This window comes from Micromys minutus, assembly GCF_963924665.1.
Source record: "Micromys minutus genome assembly, chromosome: 4".
In the NCBI taxonomy this organism is placed as follows: Eukaryota; Metazoa; Chordata; class Mammalia; order Rodentia; family Muridae; genus Micromys; species Micromys minutus.
In genome coordinates, this window is record NC_137973.1 from 16,928,693 (window position 1) to 16,949,817 (window position 21,125).

Consider the following 21,125-nt stretch of genomic DNA (forward strand, 5'->3'; position numbering starts at 1 on the left):
TTCAGCAAAATTAGGAATTAAACCTAGAACCTCATACATGCTAGGCAAGTGCTCTGCCAGAGAGCTACGTCACCAGCTGAATGTTTGCTTTCTGATGATTAAATTATTTGGTTTCCCACCTTTGAGAGGCAGGTATGATGCTGACAAACATTGCTGGGCAGTCGTATAATTTATGGGAGAGATGTGCATACCAGTACATTGGGGCGTTGTTGGGAGAGACATACTTTAGGGGTTATCGGTAGAGACGTGTATACCAGTACATTGGGGGGTGGTTGGTAGTCTTTTATTCTCATTTGAGTAGTGAAGGTAAAAACATATGATCAGTGTGAAAAGCTAAACTTTAAATTTGTGGTAGAACAACAAGAAAAAGAATACAGCCAAAGAGTTACCCTCCCCAACCATTGGTGTATGAGTATAGTTTTGGAAATTATAGGTCCAAGGCACTCATGTAGATATAGTTGCAAAATTTATTAACTAGACAAAATGTATTTAAAGGGAATTATTTTAGAATGAATTTTTAAAACCATGAAGAAGCTATTCTTCAGGCGTTCTCCCTTCCACACCCCAGGCAATACCTGCAAGTGTTCAGCAGGGACTGCAGGAGTGAAATGCAGTCAAGGCTTTTAAAGGGCTGTGGCTTGGAGCCCTGGCTGGAGACCTAGGCACCTTTTGGTTTGTAGACATCAGGACCGGGCAGCTGCTCTGCCCCTTCATTTCCTTGCTTTCTCTCACTGCACAGTCCTTCCCCCACCTCTCTCTCTCTGCCTTTTCTTTTTAACATAAATTATTAAATTGATATTTTGGGAATTTCACATTATGCTTCCCAATACCACTCATTTCTCACCCTTGTAACGTCCCCTATAAAAATAAAATAAAAAATAAAATAAGAAAAATAGGAAAAGGAAAAAAAAAATTGCCTGTGATGGCAGAAAGGACATTACATCAAATAGCAACCCTGGCCACTGACATTGATTTTGTTTTCAATACCTCATTTGATTGATTCCTGGTACTCTTAAGAACAGAATTAAACTGAGTTTCCTTTCTTACAATGCTTGCAACCTGAAAACCATAATTGACGTTTGAAAGCGAAATGTTGTATCTAGAAAGTAAAATCATAGAATCTTAGCATGACCTCATCAAAGGGGAGGCTCAGCTGCTGTGGTTACTTACAGCATTCGGAAGTTTCTGCCTCAAAGGAATTTGTGGAAGCCAGTTTGTAGTAATTAGCAAAATATTTGTCCAGTTGCAGAGACCACCCATTGTTGTCTCCTGTAAAGACAAACCCAACATCGAGGAAGTTAAAAAAGAAAACCAGGCCAATATATTTTACTATCTTGGCAAAAGTAGTTCCTCTAAAATAAGGCAGTGAGTCTTGAAGGTAGTTAATTATCCTCAAGGACTTCCTACAGGTGTACATTTCTGTCCCCAGTTGGAAGACTGGGGTGGCCCCAATCTCCATATTTATCAAATGCTATAGTAGCTTCCTGCAAGTTCTACTTACCACATTTGGGCCATCGATGGTCAAATATGCGTCGATGTGGTATACCATGCTTTCTCCACCCTGTTTTATGTTTCCCTAGACCACCTTAATGAGCTGAAATTGATTCTCAGAATGTGTAGACACGCCATCTTTATTCACCTAAACTTGTTTGGGGAATGTATAGACATGGATAGGCAGTTGTGGTGGGTTGAATTAGACCCTCTTCCAACCATTCGTGCTTAGTCTCTAGTTGGTAAGTGGTTTAGTGGCCTTGCTGGAATAGATGTGGCCTTGTTAGAGAAAGAGTGTCACTGGGGGTGGTCTTTGAGGTTTCAAAAACCCACACCAAGTCCAGTGTCTCTTTATCTTTGCCTGCTGCCTTCAAACCAGAATGGTAAGTCCTCAGCACCACAATGAGCATAGACTAATTCTATGAAACTGTAAGCAAACCCCCAATTAAATGCTTCCTTTTATGAGTCACCTTGATCACGATGTCTCTTCATAATATTAGAAAACCAAGATGGGTGGAATGATTGTATTGAACATGCAAAGCAGCAGGTCAGAGAGCTATCTCAACTGGAAAAGTGTTTCTCCACACACCTGAGTTTAGTTTCCAGAACCCACATTAAAACAAACAAACAAAACCAAAACCAGACCCAAAACCAAAATTAAACAAAACAGATGGGTATAATGACATGTTCTTGTAATTCTAGTGTTAGGGAAGAGAAGACAGAAATGCTGACTCTAAGAAATAGAGCTGACTCAAGGCAAAGACCACACTGCAGGCAGCAGAGCTGGAGAAAGCAGCCACCAGAGTCCTTTGGAGCCCAGACTGTTTTGTCAAGAGCTCCAGAGGCTGGACATGGAGCTGTATGACTTGGTATTTGGTCCTGCTCTGGTCTAATCTTTTCTGGACAATGCAACGTCTCTGTTGGAATGGGAGCAGTTATTCTGTGCCATTGAATAGTAGAATTCATCTGTAACTTTATGGAAGTTCACAGTTAAGGCATTGACTCTAGTGTCAAAAGACTTTGGACTTTGAAATGATGTTGAGACTGTTAAAGCCTGTGTAGTCTTTTGAAGTTGGAATGGACTCATCCTGAATTATGAGATGGCCATGAGTCTACAGTGACAAAGAACAGTTATTGCCTAACAGATATAATTAACTGTCAAACTGATAAGGTGTAAACTTGTGATATTTTGCAGTGTCAACTTGACAGAACCCTGGGTCACTAAAAATACAAGCTTCTGGGCATATTTGTGAGGGATTATTGGGTTGAGTTAGTTGAGGTTGGAGAACCCCCACTAGATGTTTGCAGAATGACTGTAGAACTAGGTTAGGGCTCCAGACTGAATAAAAATGAAGTAGGTTGAGTATAATAATTTATCACCTTTTGTGCCCCCTTTTTTCTCCAGCACTGAGGAAGGAATCTATTCCAGCCTATGAGGCAAATGTTCTACATGTCTCATCTCTGTGCTTCTTGACGGTGGATGTAAATGTGACCAGCTGCCCCAAGCCTCTGGCCACTGGGACCCCTCTTTAATGAACTGTACCCTTGATGTGTGTCAACAGTAAAGCTGTGTACTCTTAGTCCCATTTGCCAGGCACTTTGTTGCAACAAGAAGACCCTCCTAAGACCTGCACATCCTCTCACTGAGTCCTCTGAAGCTGTGATAGAAAAAGCAACCTTGGTTATAAGAACAAGCAGACTGGTGTGTGTGTGTGTGTGTGTGTGTGTGTGTGTGTGTGTGTGTGTGTGAGTTTTTGGGTTGAATCTATAGTATCACGTGTGTCTATCAGGTTGTGGGGTCTATAGTATTAGCATTTCTCCTTTTCTAGACTTGGCAGTTTGTTGACTCCTTTACAAACATTTAATTGGCTCTTCTAATCAACACAGAAGCATTTGGGAATTGAAATTTAAGTTTATTATTGTTAGACTTGAAGAAAGTATTGTAATTTACAGTGTTTGCAAGAATTTTCCACATAGATTCATTTTCAGAGTCCTCTTATGAGGTGTTATGTATTTATGAATGAAATGTAGAGGTAGGTGACTCACTGATCTCTGCTGATAGTAAGGGCTGCTGTTTCCTCCTCTTTTTCCTTTTCTTCCCCCCTCTTTTTTCCCCTTTCCCCTCCTTTCTCCTGCCTCCCCCTCTTTTCTTTCTTCTTTTGGTGGGGCATTAAAGATCAGTCCAGGAACTCACGCACACACCAGGCTTGGACTCTACCCTAGGGAGCTTGTTCTTCCAACCCAGGTTGCTTTTCCCATCACAGCTACAGATGACTCAGTGAGAGGATGACCATGTCTTAGGAGGGTCTGAAAAACTGACCCTTCAGGCTGCCAGGCCTTGTGAAAGTGTGGATGGAGGTGGCTGCAGCTCACCTGGTCAGATATTCCCATTCAGAAGTAGTGTAGGGATGGGGCTGAGGGAAAGCAGGTGACAAGACAGCTCTCTGGAACACGGGGCTGTTCAGGAGGTGACACCTCATTCCTGCCGAGAGTGATGGGCCTGCCAGTGACTGACACATTGTCATTTGCAGTACTTCTTTAGCAGGTCCTATATTTAACTCGGCTTTTAAACAAGTGGACTATTTTAAGTTGTCACATGTTTACTATACCCTGTGGAGTGACTTAGCACCATGGGCTTGGTGCCCTTTCCTGGTTATTCGTCTTTTATGACTGCCCTCTTGCCCTTCTTCTGTTTTAAGGAATGCCATGTATGTGATTATCTTAGTTTCCTTACTGTAGCTGTGTGATAAAATATGCCAACAAAAGCAAATTAAAGAGAGAGCTCAGTTTAGCTCCCAGGTTACAATCCATGGCTTTGGGGGAAGTCATAACCTCACTGTTACACTGCGCTGAATTACTTCATGCCACTGCCTGCAGGCTCTTTTCTATCCCTTTACAAGACCCAGAAAACTTGGTTGAGGAAATGGCGTCATTTCCTCAGTTAATCTAGTCTAATAACCCCCTATTTACCTATTTATCAGACGGTTCTAAGTTTGTCCCAGTGACAATTAGTGTTGGCCATCACTGTAAACTTTGTTGCAACAATTTTGTCAAACAAGTTCAAGTGGTGTAATGCAACTCAACTCTTGTTGCTCAATCTTTCTTCTTCTTCTTTTATTTTTCCTAAAAACTATCTTAATGGGGCTTTTGCTGGGACACCATCTTGAACCAAGTGGACTGTTGAAAGCAAGGGTAGTTTCACAGACAACATTGACCCTATGGCAGGTGATACTGATGTATGTGTCCCCATAAAACCCACCACATGCTGTCTGCTTCATAACAGGTATAAGAAACTTAAATATTTATACTCTTTTTATACTTCTTTATGGAGCCATGGGGTCAGGCTGAGTGTAGAGCTGGTCATCGGGAAAGTGATGGCAATTCCATTTGTTATTGTCATGGTTACCACGAGTGGCATGGGAAGGGGGTGGGGTCCTGGGTGTTAGATATGGGGACACCTGTAGCCCGATTAGTGGTAAAAGAACTGGATATAGATGAGCTGCTCATGCAGCACAGCGGCCGCTGAGGTACAGTAGGTGACCATGATGTTGGTGGCCTCCATATTCATTTCACTGAGGATTCTTCCCCTTCATTATGGCGGCTGTCAGGCTGGTGACCTTCTCAAAGGTGACATGCTGGACAGCATGCGTATTATGGAGTGGAATGCCTGCATATCTGCTGCTCACTGAACTTCTTCTTGTCATTTCCAGTGACTGCTAAAGTTGAGCTGCTGTAATGATAGATCCAGATAAGCTCACGAATCAAGAGTTTTGGCTTCAAACCAACTGCTATGTCTGGGACAGTGCCCTTGACACACCGAGTGGACACTTGAGGTTGGAATAGAGCCACTCCTACTCTTTCTTGTGCTCATTCTTACTTCTCTGCACTCTTTTCCACCTTCCTCCCCCACCCCTGGCACACACACATACAGAATGCAGTGGGAAAACCAGAAAAAGGTGAAAGTGAAGTCGGAACAGCTGCAAGGAATTTTAGACTAGCAGAAACAGTACAAACCTTATTCTTTTTGAATCCAGAACATGCATTTTGTAGAAATCTCTTTTTAAATAATAAAATATTCACAGAACCAAGCCTCTTGGTAATTAGTTTTTACCTTCTTTTGCTTGCCAAGGCATTTTCTCCTTCCTAGCCTTTACTTCCTCCCAGCAGAAGGCAGGCCCACAGAACACGAGACATTTGGCCAGAATTGAGAAGTTGGAGTTAGCATTTTTAAGAGAACAGCTTTTTAGTATTACGTGTTTCTATATTTTAACTCATATATGCTTGATATTTTAAGGATACACAATTTTTTATACATTAGTAACTACTGCAGGGATTTAATTCTCTGCCATTTTTTTGGGGGTAGGAGATCTAGGGTAATCTACAGAATACCTTATATTGACAAAAGAGTTAGGGAGAATATTCACTGAATGGATGGAGCACTTGGATATATACCAGTGAAAACCCAGTCTTCTTTGTGACAATAGAAGTTGGAAATCAAGAAATTTACCAAGAACGTGGATTCCTTTGTTACAGTTCTCATCTGTTTTGCCAGTGTGGGGCCTGGGAATATTCATTTTCTATATCTTGGCTGAGTTTTAGGTCAAGTCTTTGGGGAACAATTTGATATTATAGTATTTTCAAAGTGCGCCAACCCTTCGGTAGTGATAGCTTTTGAGAATAGCATTCTTCTCATAGGATTGTAATGGGGAGTAAGCCTGATGCCCTACATAACAGAGGAAAAGGAAATCTCAATGTTACTACAACCTAGTCCTCCTTGAAGTTTGCAACTACTTCTGCTGAAAGAAGGGTAGTGAAAAATAAAACCCCCAAACCAACCAAGCAACAACAACAAAAATAACAAAACTCAACCAACCAACCAACCAGCCAACCAATGACCTGTTTCAAAAAGTCTAAATGCAGTAAGCAGGAAGCATGAGCATCCAAGGCTCTACCTCCAGCGAGAGTGAATCAGGCAGAATCTCTGACAAAGAATTAAAAAGAAATGAAAGAGGAACAAACTCTTGAATGAATTCCAGGAGAATACAATCACTTGAATGACAAAAGAAAGTCAGCATAGGATGTGAAAGTAAAATACCAGCAAGAGATAGAAACACTGAAGAAAAACTAAACTGAAACACTGAAGAATTCTATGAGTCAAGTGAAAAAACTCTATAGGAAACTGTCATATGAGTTGGAGAGATAGCTCAGTGGTTAGGAGCCTGTGTGGTTCTTCCTGAGGACCTGAGTTTGATTTCTAGTCAGGTGGCTTACAATCACTGGTGAACCCAGTTCTAAGGGATCCAATCTTTATAACATTATGAAAAGAGAAGATCTCGGAATCGTGAACATAGAAGAATGATATGAATTTATTCCAAAAGGTATTAGAAAATAGTTTCAATAAAATTACAGCAGAAATTTTCCTAAATCTAGGAAAAGGATGCCCATTCAGGTATACAAGGCATTGAAGATACCAATGAAACAAGATAAGAAAATAATTTCCCACATCATATTAGGTAAAGTACTAAATATCCAGAATAAAGAAATAATGCTGAAACTTGTAATAGAGGAACATAAAGCCACATATAAACACAGGCCCATCCTAATAGCAGCAGATTTCTCAAACGAAATAAAGCAAACCAAACCTTTAAAGCGAAGAAGACCTTGAATGATCTTATTTTGAGCTCTAAAACACAAAAGCCAACCCGGACTATTAGACCCAGAAAAATTAGCTATATCAATTGATTGTGAAAGAGGAAGTTGGCCACTAATGATAGTCTGCTATACTCATAGATAGATGACTAACTCAATTGTCATCAGAGAGGCTTTGCCCAGCAACTGCTGGGAACAGATGCATAGATCCACAGTCAAATGTTAGGTGGAGGCAGGGGGACCCTGCAGAAGAGGAGCAGAAGGGATTATGGGAGACAGAGGTTCAGGAAAACAGGAGTACATGGCTCACAAAATCAACTAAGCAGGATGGGGCTCCAACAGGCTGAAGGGACAAATATGGACCCTGTATAGTTCTGAGCTAGATCTTCTATATATACACCTTATGGTTGTGTAGCTTTGTGTTTTTGTGGGACTCTCAACAATGGGAATGAGGATGTCTCTGACTTTTTTTTTCTGTGCTTGGGAACCCTTTCTCCTTCAGTTGGCCTCTTTCAGACATCTTTTTGATATGAGGGTTTGTGCCCAGTCTCCTATCCTGTTATGCCACAGTCAGGAGATATCTCAGGGAGGCCTGCTCTGCTTTTGTTTTTTAAGGGAAATGGAAGAGAAGTGGATCTTGGAGTGCAGGGAATCGGGGAAGAGGGACTGGAAGGAGTGGAAGAGGGGAAACCAGTTAGAATGTAACGTATGACAGAATGAAACAAAATCAGGTCAGGGAAGAAATGAATGAAGTGGAAGGAAAAAGACAATACACAGAACCAGAGGAACTAGGACTTAAGCTTTTGAAAAGACAAGATTGTTGAATCCTTAGCCAAACTAAAGAGAAAGGAAAGGCTGAAGTTACTAAAACTAAATATGAAATGCGAGATGTATCTAAAAACTGCATATTCCCCAAAATAGGAAAACCTGAAAGAAATAGACATATTTCTAGACACATGTGACATATTTAATTAATCTGAGACAATTTAAGATGAATCTGCAAGCAGCAAGACTAAAAATATGAATAAAAATTTTCCCAGCTGAAAAAAGCCCAGGTCCAGATGGATTCTCTGCCGAATTCTACCAGATCTTTCACAAACTAACACATTTGCTTTTCATTCTGGTCCAGAGTAGAATAGGAAAGCTACCAAACTGCATTTGGTGAAGCCAGTGTTATGCTGATATCCAGATAAAGAAACAAGAAAAAGGAAGAAATGATAGACCAACCTTCCTGATGGAAACAGATGCAAAGATTCGCAATAAAGAAATACTTGTACATTCAATTCAAGAATATGTGGAAGGGTCCTTCACCAGGACCAAGTTGGTTTTAACAAATGAACAGTCTTCAAAAGATAAAATACAAATGGTCAATAAATATATGAAAAAAAATTTCTAGCTTGCCAGCCATCAGAGAATGTACACATTAAAAGTACTTTGAGGTTCCATCTCACCCAGTTAGAATAGCCATCATTAAGAAAACAAATAACAACAAGTGCTGGTGAGGATGTGAACAGAAGGATACATTTCTACTCTGCTCACGGGGTAGGGTGGGGTGGGGAGTGGGGTGGGATGGGGGTGAGGGAGCGGGATGAAAATTCATCCATCTACTGTGGAAAATTCTATCAGGTCTCTCAAATCAAGAGATCTACCATGTGCCTTTGTTACACCACCTTTGGCATGTGGCAGAAGGACCTGAAGCAAACATAAAAGAGGTGCTTGTACATCAATGTTTACTGCAGCACTACTCACAGTCACTGAGTTATAGCACCAAGGCTAGATGTCTAATCACAGAGGCATGTATAGGGAAATATGGTTTATGTACACACTGGAGTTTTTTTACCCACAAGGAAGAAAAGCTGTGTCACGTGCAGGAAAATGAAGACACATTTCTCAGATAACATTAGTGAATTAGGCCACCTGCAGAAAGACAAATATCAAGACGTTCTCTCACATTTGGTTTCTAGAATTTATATAGATACATAAAATCACACTTGTATGAATGCTGTGAAAGTCGAAGTGAAACTGTCTAGGGAAAAAGAGTAAGGAGACAGCTGAGAAAACACAGCATGGGGGTTTGGGGAGATTTGCTCAGAACGTCATATACACTGGTGTGAACATGTCCTACAACACAGGCCCATCTATGATCATTGTACACAATGAAGCATATTTTAAGAGGATATATATAAACATATATATATAAAATCTACTGGACATCACATGTCAGTGCATAGAACACTTGAGCATACTGGAGTTTTTCCTACATGTGTGTATCTTGACATCAAACCAAGGGTTACTGCTGCTGTACAACACTATAAAATGTTATATGATATACCACTAGCAAAATTCAGAATTCAATGTATGTGTGTGTGTGTGTGTGTGTGCTTTAACCAAATGTATATCACTTTCACACTGTTGTAAAGTTGAAAAGTTGTAGCAAACCATTGTTCTGCTTATGTGGACCCCTGTATACTTCGGAAGTCTCCCCTACACACTTCAGAGGTTGCTTCTGGGTTCTCTGATGTTTGGATTTCTCTTTAGAGGTGATGAGGTTGGAACCCTGAACCTTGAGTACACGGTACGTTCTTTATAGCTTTGAAACACCCACTTTTTAATTTTGAATAATCAAAAATTGAAAGACATGTTCCCATTGGAGAGGAGCCTAGAACAAAGCCGGGTGTGATGCCGCCTCATGTTAAATGGCCTGCTGCTTCATTAATATGGAGGAATTCATTGGATAGTCTGCAAAGTGTACATCATATTGGCTGATGAACAAGTAGGGGTTCATTAATAAGGAGTTCTGCAAACCAGAGCATTCTCGGTGCTCACATAGACATTCAACATTCAGCACACATTTTTGGAAAAGAGTGGAGCATCATTTGCTAAAAATGTGATTGTCCTTAAAAAGAGAGATGCTCCAAACTACTGGAATGAGCCTGGGGATGAAGAGTGTCTGAGCTCAGCAGTTTGTTAAAGCAGCTGTCTGGAGTCTATTTGAATTTTAACAGGAACGGTCGTTTGATGTATGGAATGAACATGCCTGTGGTCTTAGTGCCACCAGAGGCAAACATTTGAAGATGCCAAGGAGTGGGCCATTATCTTGGGCAACTTTTAGTGCAAACTAAGGTCACGGAAAAGAACTACCATCCCTCACTTCTTATCTAGTAAGATGTGTTCTGGGAAGAAAATTCCAAGGGGATAGCCTAGTCATGACTTACGTATTACTTTCAGATATTTTCAGATAGGATCCATTTTGTTGCCTACACTGGCCTCAAATGCCTGGTTTCAGGTTATCTTCCTTCTTAGGTTTTCAGGTATCTGAGACAATAGCTGGGTGCTCCTGTGCCTGGCTCTGAACATTGTTGGATAAAGACAAACGTACCTGAAGTGAAAATCAGGCTGATAATTTTAGAACAGGCAGGCTTTCTACTCCTTGTACTTTAGAGACTACTGAATATAAAACCAATTAGTTTTAAACATAAAATACATGATTCTAAGCTGCTGGCTAGATTTAAATACCCAAGCGTAATTATACATTAATACCAGAATCATGACTGATGTCACTTCCTTTGCTTTTAACATTAAGAAAGAGAAACCACCAACTTTAGTGTAGTATTCAGAAATGGGAACTGACTCCTGTTCGCACCACTGGGCACAGCCGTCCTCCCAAGAGCAACATAAGCAGCTTATTTACAAAGCTATGGAACATTTAGTGTTTCTGAACTTTAAGTGCAGGACAAATTAACATTAAGAGTCCTTGAATATACTTCGTTTTCTAATCCTATTAAAAATATATATCATCACCATCACACCCCAAAATAGACACTGTTTATCTGGTTCTCATAGATTAGTAAATGCTAAGCCAGCCTCAGAAATACACTCTCTGGTGTTAAAACGGTTTTCTTCTGTAAAATGTCTTGCTTTCTGTCCCTTTCCTGTCTTATGGCACTAGACTTTTACACTTCTGTCATCTGAAAAAGGATGATACAGAATTTCAAAGGTTCACAGAGGGATTAAATTCTTGGAACTTTATTTTAAGATGCCCAAGTCAGACCTTTGACAATGACTTTGCAAGTATATTAAAGAGAGGCTTTGAGATTTTTCTGGTGACAAAGTAGACAACAAACCTGAGCCAGAAAAGGACAGTTTGAGGGTCCTCCATTTCTTGGATCATATTTTCCTCACTGGATTCTGGAGCAGGGTGGCCTGGGACCATTGGACAATTGCGGCAGGGCCTGGCTTGACGTTGGAGCAGCAGAGTAGGAATGGCTACAACGGCATGGCAGCTGAGCATCATCAACATGATCACAAAAGTTCTCTAGGGGCACAGCTGTCTCAGGAACAATGAAATGTTTCCCTTCATCCCTGGAGGGCTAAGGATGCAGGTGTGATGGTGTCTGTGACAGCTAGTGACTAATCAGAGGTGTTTATGGCAGAAGACCAGATTGATTCTTGCATATCTGGGGGGGGGGGTTCTGTGGTTTCACATGGTGACAGCCAGTCTGACCTCTGTCCCTGTGGACCCCATATAGTATTCTGACACCACAGACATTCACGAGCTCAGCTGGAATCCCAATAGAAGGGAAATGGATGAGACTCTTAAGTGGTTTCTGTCTTTTGGAAGGGTGGAAGCTTGTAATAGCAACAACCTTTGTGCAGAGAAAGGTTTGCATGAATAAAGATTGTTATTCATCTGGGAATTTGAGCTGACATTCCCAGTTCATGCATAGTACAGACTTCAGTTTCCCGACTTGAGAGATACTGAAACCGTTCCTTCTTCAAAGATTGTCAGGATTAAGTGAGACAAAATACACACTTAGAATAGTATTTTATAGTTAGTAACTATGGTTAAAAACATCAACTCATTCCTGCCATTTTAAATTTGGAGATATAGCTAATTCCTAATATAGTACTTTTCTAAGAGGAAACTTAAAAATACTTTCCTTTAGAAATTTTTAAATGTTTTATATATCATGTAAAGGGAGGCTTCATCCAGTTTAAATTTTATGAACAAAAGATTTGTTGGAAGGCAAATTTACATATGATCATTATCACATAACAAATAACAGCATGGGCACTGTTCTTCTATCCAGGCAAAACCAGAATGTAAGAAGCATCTATGTTTGTATATGTGTCCCTCAAACGTCCATGTGCTAATAGAGCCTCTGTGACTGTATATGTGTCCCTCAAAGGTCCATGTGCTAATAGAGTCTCTGTGTTTGTATATGTGTCCCTCAACAGCCCATGTGCTAATAGAGCCTCTGTGTCTGTATAATTGTCCCTCAAATGTCCATGTGCTAATAGAGCCTCTGTGTTTGTATATGTGTCCCTCAAAGGTCCATGTGCTAATAGAGCCTCTGTGTTTGTATAAGTGTCCCTCAAAGGTCCATGTGCTAATAGTCTCTGTGTCTCTATATGTGTCCCTCATAGGTCCATGTGCTAATAGAGCTTTGGCCCTTAACCCATGCCATTACTCAGAGGTGATGAAACTCTTGAGAACTGGGACCAACTGGAAATTTTAGGCCACTTAGAATAGTCCTTGAAGGGGACCCTAATCCCTTTGGGTTCTTGACCATAAGCAATTTTCTTACTACATGCTCCTGTCACAGCATTCTACCTTGCTGTAGGCTGAAAGCAATAAGGGCAAAGTGATCATGAACTGAAACTTCCCAAGCTCTAGTCCCAGATGAGCCATCATCTGTTAACAGGCTGATTATCTGAAGTGTGCGCAGAGTGATGAGAAGGGACCACACAAGCCGAGCAGTTGGGATGAAATTCTGAAGAAACTGTTATCAGGGGACTTACATAATCTTTCTGCATTTCCATTTTCTTTATTTATAGAATGGATATATTCTAATATATCTAACTACAGTGAGGATGAAATGCAAGGAATCATATGAAGGACTTATATTGTGTCTGACACACAAAAGTACCCAGGCATAGGAGATAATTTATTTATACCTCTTATTAGATAACATCAAATACTGCCAAGAGAGTAAGAAGAAACATAAGAAAGCTATTCAAATATGTGATCTCTAGAGCATAGGGATATTGGCAAATAAAGTGTGTTATTAACAATTCATGTGTAGAGGGAGGCACAAAGGAGAAAGACTTAAAGTAAAATCTGCAAAGAGCTTGCTGAGTTCCAAGTGTTGCCTATTTCCCAAAGCTCCACGTGTCAAGGCTTGGTCCTAATAGTACTGGTAATGGAATTTTTATGTGGTGGAGCCTAGTTAGAAGTCTATAGATGTTTGGGGATGTAGCCTGGAAGAGGGCCATCATTCCTTTCTTTTTGTGTTTTACTTTCTGCTCTGCTATGTGCCTCTGCCTGGTCCATCAGTCATGGACAAGAACCCATGGGCTGGTCTGGGTCCAACTGGTATGTGACCAATCTGTGAGTCAAAATAAAATTCTCAGACCTCCATCAAGACTCAGGACTCACATGCACCAGAACAGCTTTGCAAGTGCTCTCCCACCTCAGCCCACAGGGAGCCTGTCACACACCCTACCGGCTGTCCCAGGAGGAAACTTCTGGAACTCACAGAGGGAAGATAGGGTGGTGTATGCTGGGATCAGGTTCTTTCCAGAATGAGAGATGTCCGGGTGGCCACCAAAAGGACTCAGGACCTGCCCCCAGACAGTGGAGCTCCCAGAACAACCTCTCAAGTGCTTTCCTACCTGAGCCCACAGAGACAGAACAAAGTCATGGCCATCAGAACTCACTGGCTGCCCGCAAAGAACCAAACACCCAGAAGCAATCTCTTTCCTGAGCCCATGGGCCCTCAGACCCACAGGAGAGACAGGCTCTAGTCAGAGATAAGAAGATCACTTATAATTACAGATAACAAGATGGCAAGAGAAAAGCGAAAGAACCTAAGCAATGGAAACCAAGACAACCTGGCAACATCAGAACCCAGCTCTCCCACCACAGCAAGTAGTGGATATCCCAATACACCAGAAAAACAAGACTTAGCCTTGAAATCATACTTCATGATGATGAAGATCTTTGAGAAGCTTGTGAATAACTCCCTTAAACAATTACAGGAGAAAATACATAAACAAATAGAAGACCTTAAAGAGAAAACACAAAAATTACTCAAAGAACTAAAGGAAAACACAACCAAACAGGTGAAGAAATTTAAAACGGAAATAGAAACAATAAAGAAATCACAAAGACACATACATGCACCACAATGTTCATAGCAGCCCTATTTATAATAGCCAGAAGCTGGAAAGAACCCAGATGTCCTTCAGTAGATGAATGGATACAAAAATTGTGGTATATTTACAGCTATCAGAAACAATGACTTTATGAAATTCCTAAGAAAATGGATGCATCTAAAGAATATCATCCTGAATGAGGTAACTCAGTCACAAAAGAACAGACATAATATGCAGCCACTGATAATTGGATACTAATGCTAGAAAGCTCTGAACATCCCAGAAACAACTCACAGATTATATGAAGCTCAAGAAAAACAAAGGCCAAAAAAAAAAAAAAAAAAAAAAAAAAAAAAAAAAAAAAAAAAAAAAAGAAGAAAGAAAGAAAGAAAGAAAGAAAGCCTCAGTCCTTCTTGGGGAAAAAAAATTGCACCCTCTCAGAGTGTAGTACACCTGGACCTCAAATCATTAATAATCCAAGAGCTAAGATAATAGCCTTGTGGCAATTTTTGGTATTTACAGATCATTAGGCTTAATCTGTTTCCATGTTATGTTCTGTCCTACATGTACTTCATGCTTATGGTAACTAGTGGGATTTCAATGCATGTTATCAAACCTCTAAAAGAATTAAGTACTGACAAAAATATTTATATTATGTTATGCCAAAATGCCTTTAAAATCTGTATATGTATCCCTCTTTTTAAAAAAAAAAATAAATAAATAAAATAAATCACAAGAGACAACCCTGGAGATAGAAAACCTAAAAGAGGATTCAGGAGTCATAGATGCAAGCATCACCAACAGACAACAAGAGATGGAAGAGAAGATTTCAGGAGCAGAAGACAAGATAGAAAACATTGACACATAGTCAGAGAAAATACAAAAGCCAAAAAGCTCCTAACCCAAAATGTCCAGGAGATCCAGGACACAATGAGAAGACCAAACCTAAGGAAAATAGGTATAGAAGAGGGCAAAGACTTTTCACTAAAAGGCACAATAAATATCTTCAACAAAATCATAGAAGAAAAGTTCCTTACCCTTAAGAACTAGATGACCATGAACATGCAAGAAGGCTACAGAACTCTAAATAGATTGGACAAGAAAAAAAACAAAACAAAAAGAAAAAACAAAAAACAAACAAACAAACAAAAAACTCCTGACACATAGTAGTCAAAACACCAAATGTTCAAAACAAAGAAAGAAACCTAAAAGCTGTAATGGAAAAATTACAAGTAACATATAAAGGCAGACCAATCAGAATTACAACAGACTTTTCAACAGAGACTATAAAATCTAGAAGATCCTGAACAGACATCATACAGACCCTAAGAGAACACAAATGCCAGCCCAGGTTACTATATCCAGTAAAACTCTAAATTACCATAAATGGAGAAACCAAGATATTCCAGGAAAAAAAACCCCAAATTTACACAATATCTGACCACAAATCCAGCCCTACAAAGGATAATAGATGGAAAAAATCTAACACAAGGAGCAAACTACACCCAAGGGAAAGCAAAAAAAAAAAAAAATCAAGCAAGAAAACCAAAAGAAGAAAAGCACACAAACATAATTCTACCTCTAACCACAAAAATAAGAGGAAACAACAATCACTATTCTCTTATTATTAACTAATCATGTAATGTCTCTTAACATGAACAGACTTAATTCCCCAATAAAAAGACATAGACTATCAGACTGGATTTGTAAACAGGATCCAGAATTTTGCTGCATATAGGAAACTCATCCCAGAGACAAGGATAAACACTACCTCAGAGTAAAAGGCTAAGAAAAAACCTTCCAAGAAAATGGTCCCAGAAATCAAACTGGAGTAGCTACTCTAATATGTAATAAAATAGATTTTTAACCAAAAGTTATCAAAAAAGATAAGGAATGACACATTTTACTCATCACAGGAAAAATCTATCAAGATGAACTCTCAATCTTGAACATCTATGCTCCAAATACAAGGGCACCCACATACATCAAAGAAATCCTACTAAAGTTCAAAGCATATATTGCACCACACACAATAATAGTGGGAGATTTCAACACCCCATTCTAATCAATAGACAGATCATGGAAGCAGAAACCGAACAGAGACACAGCGAAATTAGAAGAGGTTATGAACCAATTGGAATTAAGAGATATCTACAGGACATTTCATCCTAAAACAGAAGAATACACTTTCTTCTCAGTACCCCATGGTACCTTTTCCAAAATTGACCATATAGTTGGTTACAAAACAGGACTCAACACATACAAGAAGATCAAAATACTCCCATGCATCCTATCAGATTACCACGGACTAATTCTTGTCTTTAATAATAACAACAAAAACAACAAAAAGCCCATATACACATGGAAGCTGAACTTTGTTCTGCTCAATGATAACATGGTCAGGGAAGAAATAAAGAAAAAATAAAGGATTGTTTAGAATTTAATGAAAACGACAGCACTACATACCCAAACTTACGAGATGCAATGAAGGCAGTACTAAGAGGAAAACTCATAGCTCTGAATGCCTCCAAAATGAAACTGGCGAGAGCATACACTAGCAGCTTGACAGCACACCTGAAAGCTCTAGAACAAAAGGAAGCAAATACACCCAAAAGGAGTAGACAGCAGGAAATAATCAAACCCAGAGCAGAAATCAACCAAATAGAGACAAAAAGAACTATACAAAGAATAAACAAAATCAGTAGCTGGTTCTTTGAGAAAGTCGACAAGATCAATAAATAGTCAGACTAACTAGAGGGCAGAGAGAGTTTATTCAAATTAACAAAATCAGAAATGAAAAAGGAGACATAACAACAGAAACTGAGGAAATTCAAGATATTATCAGATCCTACTACAAAAGCTTATACTCAACAAAACTGGAAAATCTGGAGGAAATGAACAAATTCCTAGACAGATACCAGATACCAAAATTAAATCAGGATCAGATAAACCATCTAAACAGTCCCATAACACTTAAAGAAATAGAAGCAGTCATCAAAAGCCTCCAAACCAAAAAGCCCAGGACCAGATAAGTTTAGTGCAGAATTTTATCAGACTTTTACAGAAGACTTAATACCAATACTTTTCAAACTATTCCACAAAATAGAAACTAAAGGAACACTATCCAACTCATTCTTCGAAGTCACAATTACTCTCATACGTAAACCACACAAAGACATTACAAAAAATAGAGAACTTCAGACCAATCTCCCTCATGAACATTGACCCAAAAATACTCAATAAAATTCTTGCAAACTGAATCTAAGAACACATCATAACAATTATACTATGATCAAGTAGACTTTATCCCAGGGATGCAGGGATAGTTTTCAATATATGGAAACCCATCAATGTATTCCACCATATAAACAAACTCAAAGAAAAAAATCACATGAGCATCTCGCTAGATGCTGAGAAAGCATTTGACAAAATTCAACAGCCCTTCATAATAAAAGTCTTTGAAAGAACAGGAATCCAAGGCCCATACCTAAACACAGTAAAAGTAATATACAGCAAACCAGCAGCCAACATGAAACTAAATGGAGAGAAACCTGAAGCAATACCACTAAAATCAGGGACTAAACAAGGCTGCCCACTCTCCCCCTACCTATTCAATATAGTACTGGAAGTCCTGGACAGAGCAATTAGACAACAAAAAAGAAGTCAAAGGGATACACATTGAAAAGGAAGAAGTCAAAATATCACTATTTGCAGATGATATGATAGTACACTTTAGTGACCTGAAAAATTTCAACAGAGAACTTTTACATCTGATAAACAACTTCAGCAAAGTTGCTGGATATAAAATTAACTCAAACAAATCAACCAGCTTCCTCTACTCAAAGGATAAACAGGCTAAGAAAGAAATTAGAGAATTGACACCCTAAACAAAAGTTACAAAGATTACAAAATACTCTAACCAAGCAAATAAAGGATCTGTATGACAAGAACTTCAAGACTCCTAAGAAGGAAATTGAAGAAGATCTCAGAAGATAGAAAGATCTCTCATGCTCTTGGACTGGAAGGATCAACATTGTAAAAATGGCCATCTAGCCAAAAGCAATCTAGAGATTCAATGCAATCTCCATCAAAAATCCAACTCAATTTTTCATAGTGTTGAAAAGAGCAATTTTCAAATTCATCTGAAATAACAAAAAAACCTAGAATAGCGAAATCTATTCTTAACAATAAAAAAAGCGTCTGGGGAAAGCACCATCTCTGATCTCAAGCTATATTACAAAGCTATTGTGATAAACACTGCATGGTATTGGTAGAGCGACAAGCAGGTACATCAATGGAATAGAACTGAAGACCCCGAAATGAACCCACACACCTATGATCATTTGTTCTTTGACAAAGGAGCTAAAAACTGCCAGTCAGCATGCAGAAGAATGCAAATTGGTACTTTCTTATTTTTTTGTACAAAGCTCAAGTCCAAGTGGATCAAAGACCTCCACATAAAACCAGGTACACTGAAACTATTAGAAGAGAAAATAGGGAAGAGCTTAGAACACATAGGCACAGGGCAAAATTTTCTGAACAGAACCCCAGAGGCTTATGTTCTGAGATCAAGAATTGACAAATGGGACCTCATGAAATTGCAAAGCTTCTATAAGGCTGAAGACACTGTCAAGAAGACAAAAAGGCATTCAACAGATTGGGAAAGAATTTTTACCAATCCTACATCTAATTGAGGGCTTGTATCCAATATATACAAAGAACTCAAGAAGCTAGACTCTAGAGAATCAAATAATCTTATTAAAAGTAGAGTACAGAGCTTCACAAAGAATTATCAGTTGAGGACTATCGTATGGCTTGGAAAAACCTAAGGAAATGCTCAACATTCCTAGTCATCAGCAAAATGCAAATCAAAACAACACCGAGATCCATCTCATACCACTTAGAATGGCTAAGATCAAAAACTCAGGTGACAGCAGATGCTGGTGAGAATGTGGAGAAAGAGGAACACTCATTCACTCTTGGTGAGGTTGTAAGCTGGTACAACCACTCTAGAAACCAGTCTGGTGGTTCACCAGAAAACTAGACATAGTACTACCTGAAAACCCAGCTATTCCACTCCTGGGCATATACCCCAAAGGTGCTCCAACATATAACAAAGACTTGTGCTCCACATGCTTATAGAGCCTTATTTATAATAGCCAGAGCTGGAAAGAACCCAGATATCCTTCAACAGAGGAATGGAAATAGAAAGTTGGTACATTTCCACAATGGAGTACTACTCAGCTATTAGAAACAATGACTTCATGAAATTCTTAGGCAAATGGAAGGAACTAGAGACTATCATCCTCAGTGAGGTAACCCATTCACAAAAGAACACACATGATATGCAGTCACTAATTATTGGATACTAGCCCCAGAAGTCTCTGAATACACAAGAAACAATTCAAAGGTATAATGAAGCTCAAAGAGAAGGAAGACTAAAAGGTGGATGTCTCAGTCCTTCTTAGAAGGGAAAACAAAACACTCATGGGAGGAAATGCAAGGTCAAATAGAGGAGCAGAGATTGAAGAAAAGATCAGTTAGAAGCTGCCTCACCCAGGGATTCACCACATATGCAGCCACCAAATCCAAACACTATATGATGCCAAGAAGTACTTACTGGCAGGAACCAGATAGAGATGCCTCCTCAGGGACTATGTCAGAGTAATATAAACACAACTGAGCATGCTTGTAGCTAACCATCGGACTGAACATGGGGATGAGGATACAAAAGAAAGGACTAAAGGAGCTAAAAGGAGTTGCAAACTCACAGGAAGAACAACATTATCAACCTACCAAACCCTCTAAAACTCCCATGGACTAAAACACCAACCTTTGAGCACACATTGAGAGACCTATTGATCCAGTTGCATATGTAGCTGAAGATACCAGTGTCTAGCATCAATATGAGAAAAGACTTTTGTCCAGGGAGGGCATGTTTTCCCAATGTAGGGGATTGTCAAGGCAATGGTGTGGAGAGGGTGATTAGAAGGGAGTGCACCTTTGTGAAGTCAAATGAAGGGGGAGGGGGGACGGGAACAGTGTGGGAGGGATAACATCTCAAATATAAATACAGAGTATCTAATTAAAAATCAGAAAGAATAAACCTTTCATCTTTGTAGGCTTAGTAATGAATTTTCTTAGGGGATGGTTATAGGACCAGGAAGCTATCACACAACTACAATAAAAATTCCATAAGGAATCACCCCTGTCTTTGCTGGTAGCTTCCCTGGGGAAGCACATTGCTCTGCCTTCAAAGCTGACTTTTGGTTTCTGATAACTTTTGTGTGTGTGCTTGTGAGCAGGAAGGCAGGGAATTCACAACTAAACTCACAAAGACCTGTGGTACTACATACTAATTTTTTGTGTGCATGTGCCCAGTAAGGTTATGCAACTAACCTTTCTGGCTGGGGACAGCTGGCTAGCCAAGGTCCAGATAGTTCTCAAAGAGAACAAACAAACAAACAAAAACAAACAAACAATACCAAAACCAAAAATAACAAACCAAAAAAGAAAACAAACAAACAAACAAACAAAAACTCCCACTGCTGTGAGAAAGGTTCATGACCATCTAAAAATAAAAAATATATTTCGTCCAATTACATGTGAAACAACAATGATCTACCAAAGTAGCTCATCTATTTGGTCCAAGGGCACAGGAAGACAACTTTCTTTGCTTGAAACATCTAAGCCTAGGAACAAGGAGACCAGAGACATCCAAGGACCACTTGTTAGGCCACATGGAGTCCTTTGAAGTTATTCAACCGTAGCTTGTTCAGTTTGCTTTTCTTTTTCAATGGCGCTCTCATCAAAGACTCTGGTCTAAG

At 39.5% G+C, this 21,125-nt stretch overlaps 1 protein-coding gene across 1 annotated transcript in view; it reads right to left on the bottom strand.

The window, feature by feature from the left end:
- RXFP1 (relaxin family peptide receptor 1) overlaps positions 1–21,125 on the bottom strand; it is a gene marked incomplete at both ends in the record, with an annotated part of 114,735 nt that overhangs the window by 43,949 nt on the left and 49,661 nt on the right. Inside the window, one exon of the mRNA XM_080916567.1 lies at positions 1,171–1,269. Coding sequence (XP_080772693.1) covers positions 1,171–1,269 — 99 coding nt within the window. The remainder of the gene's footprint in view (positions 1–1,170; positions 1,270–21,125) is intronic.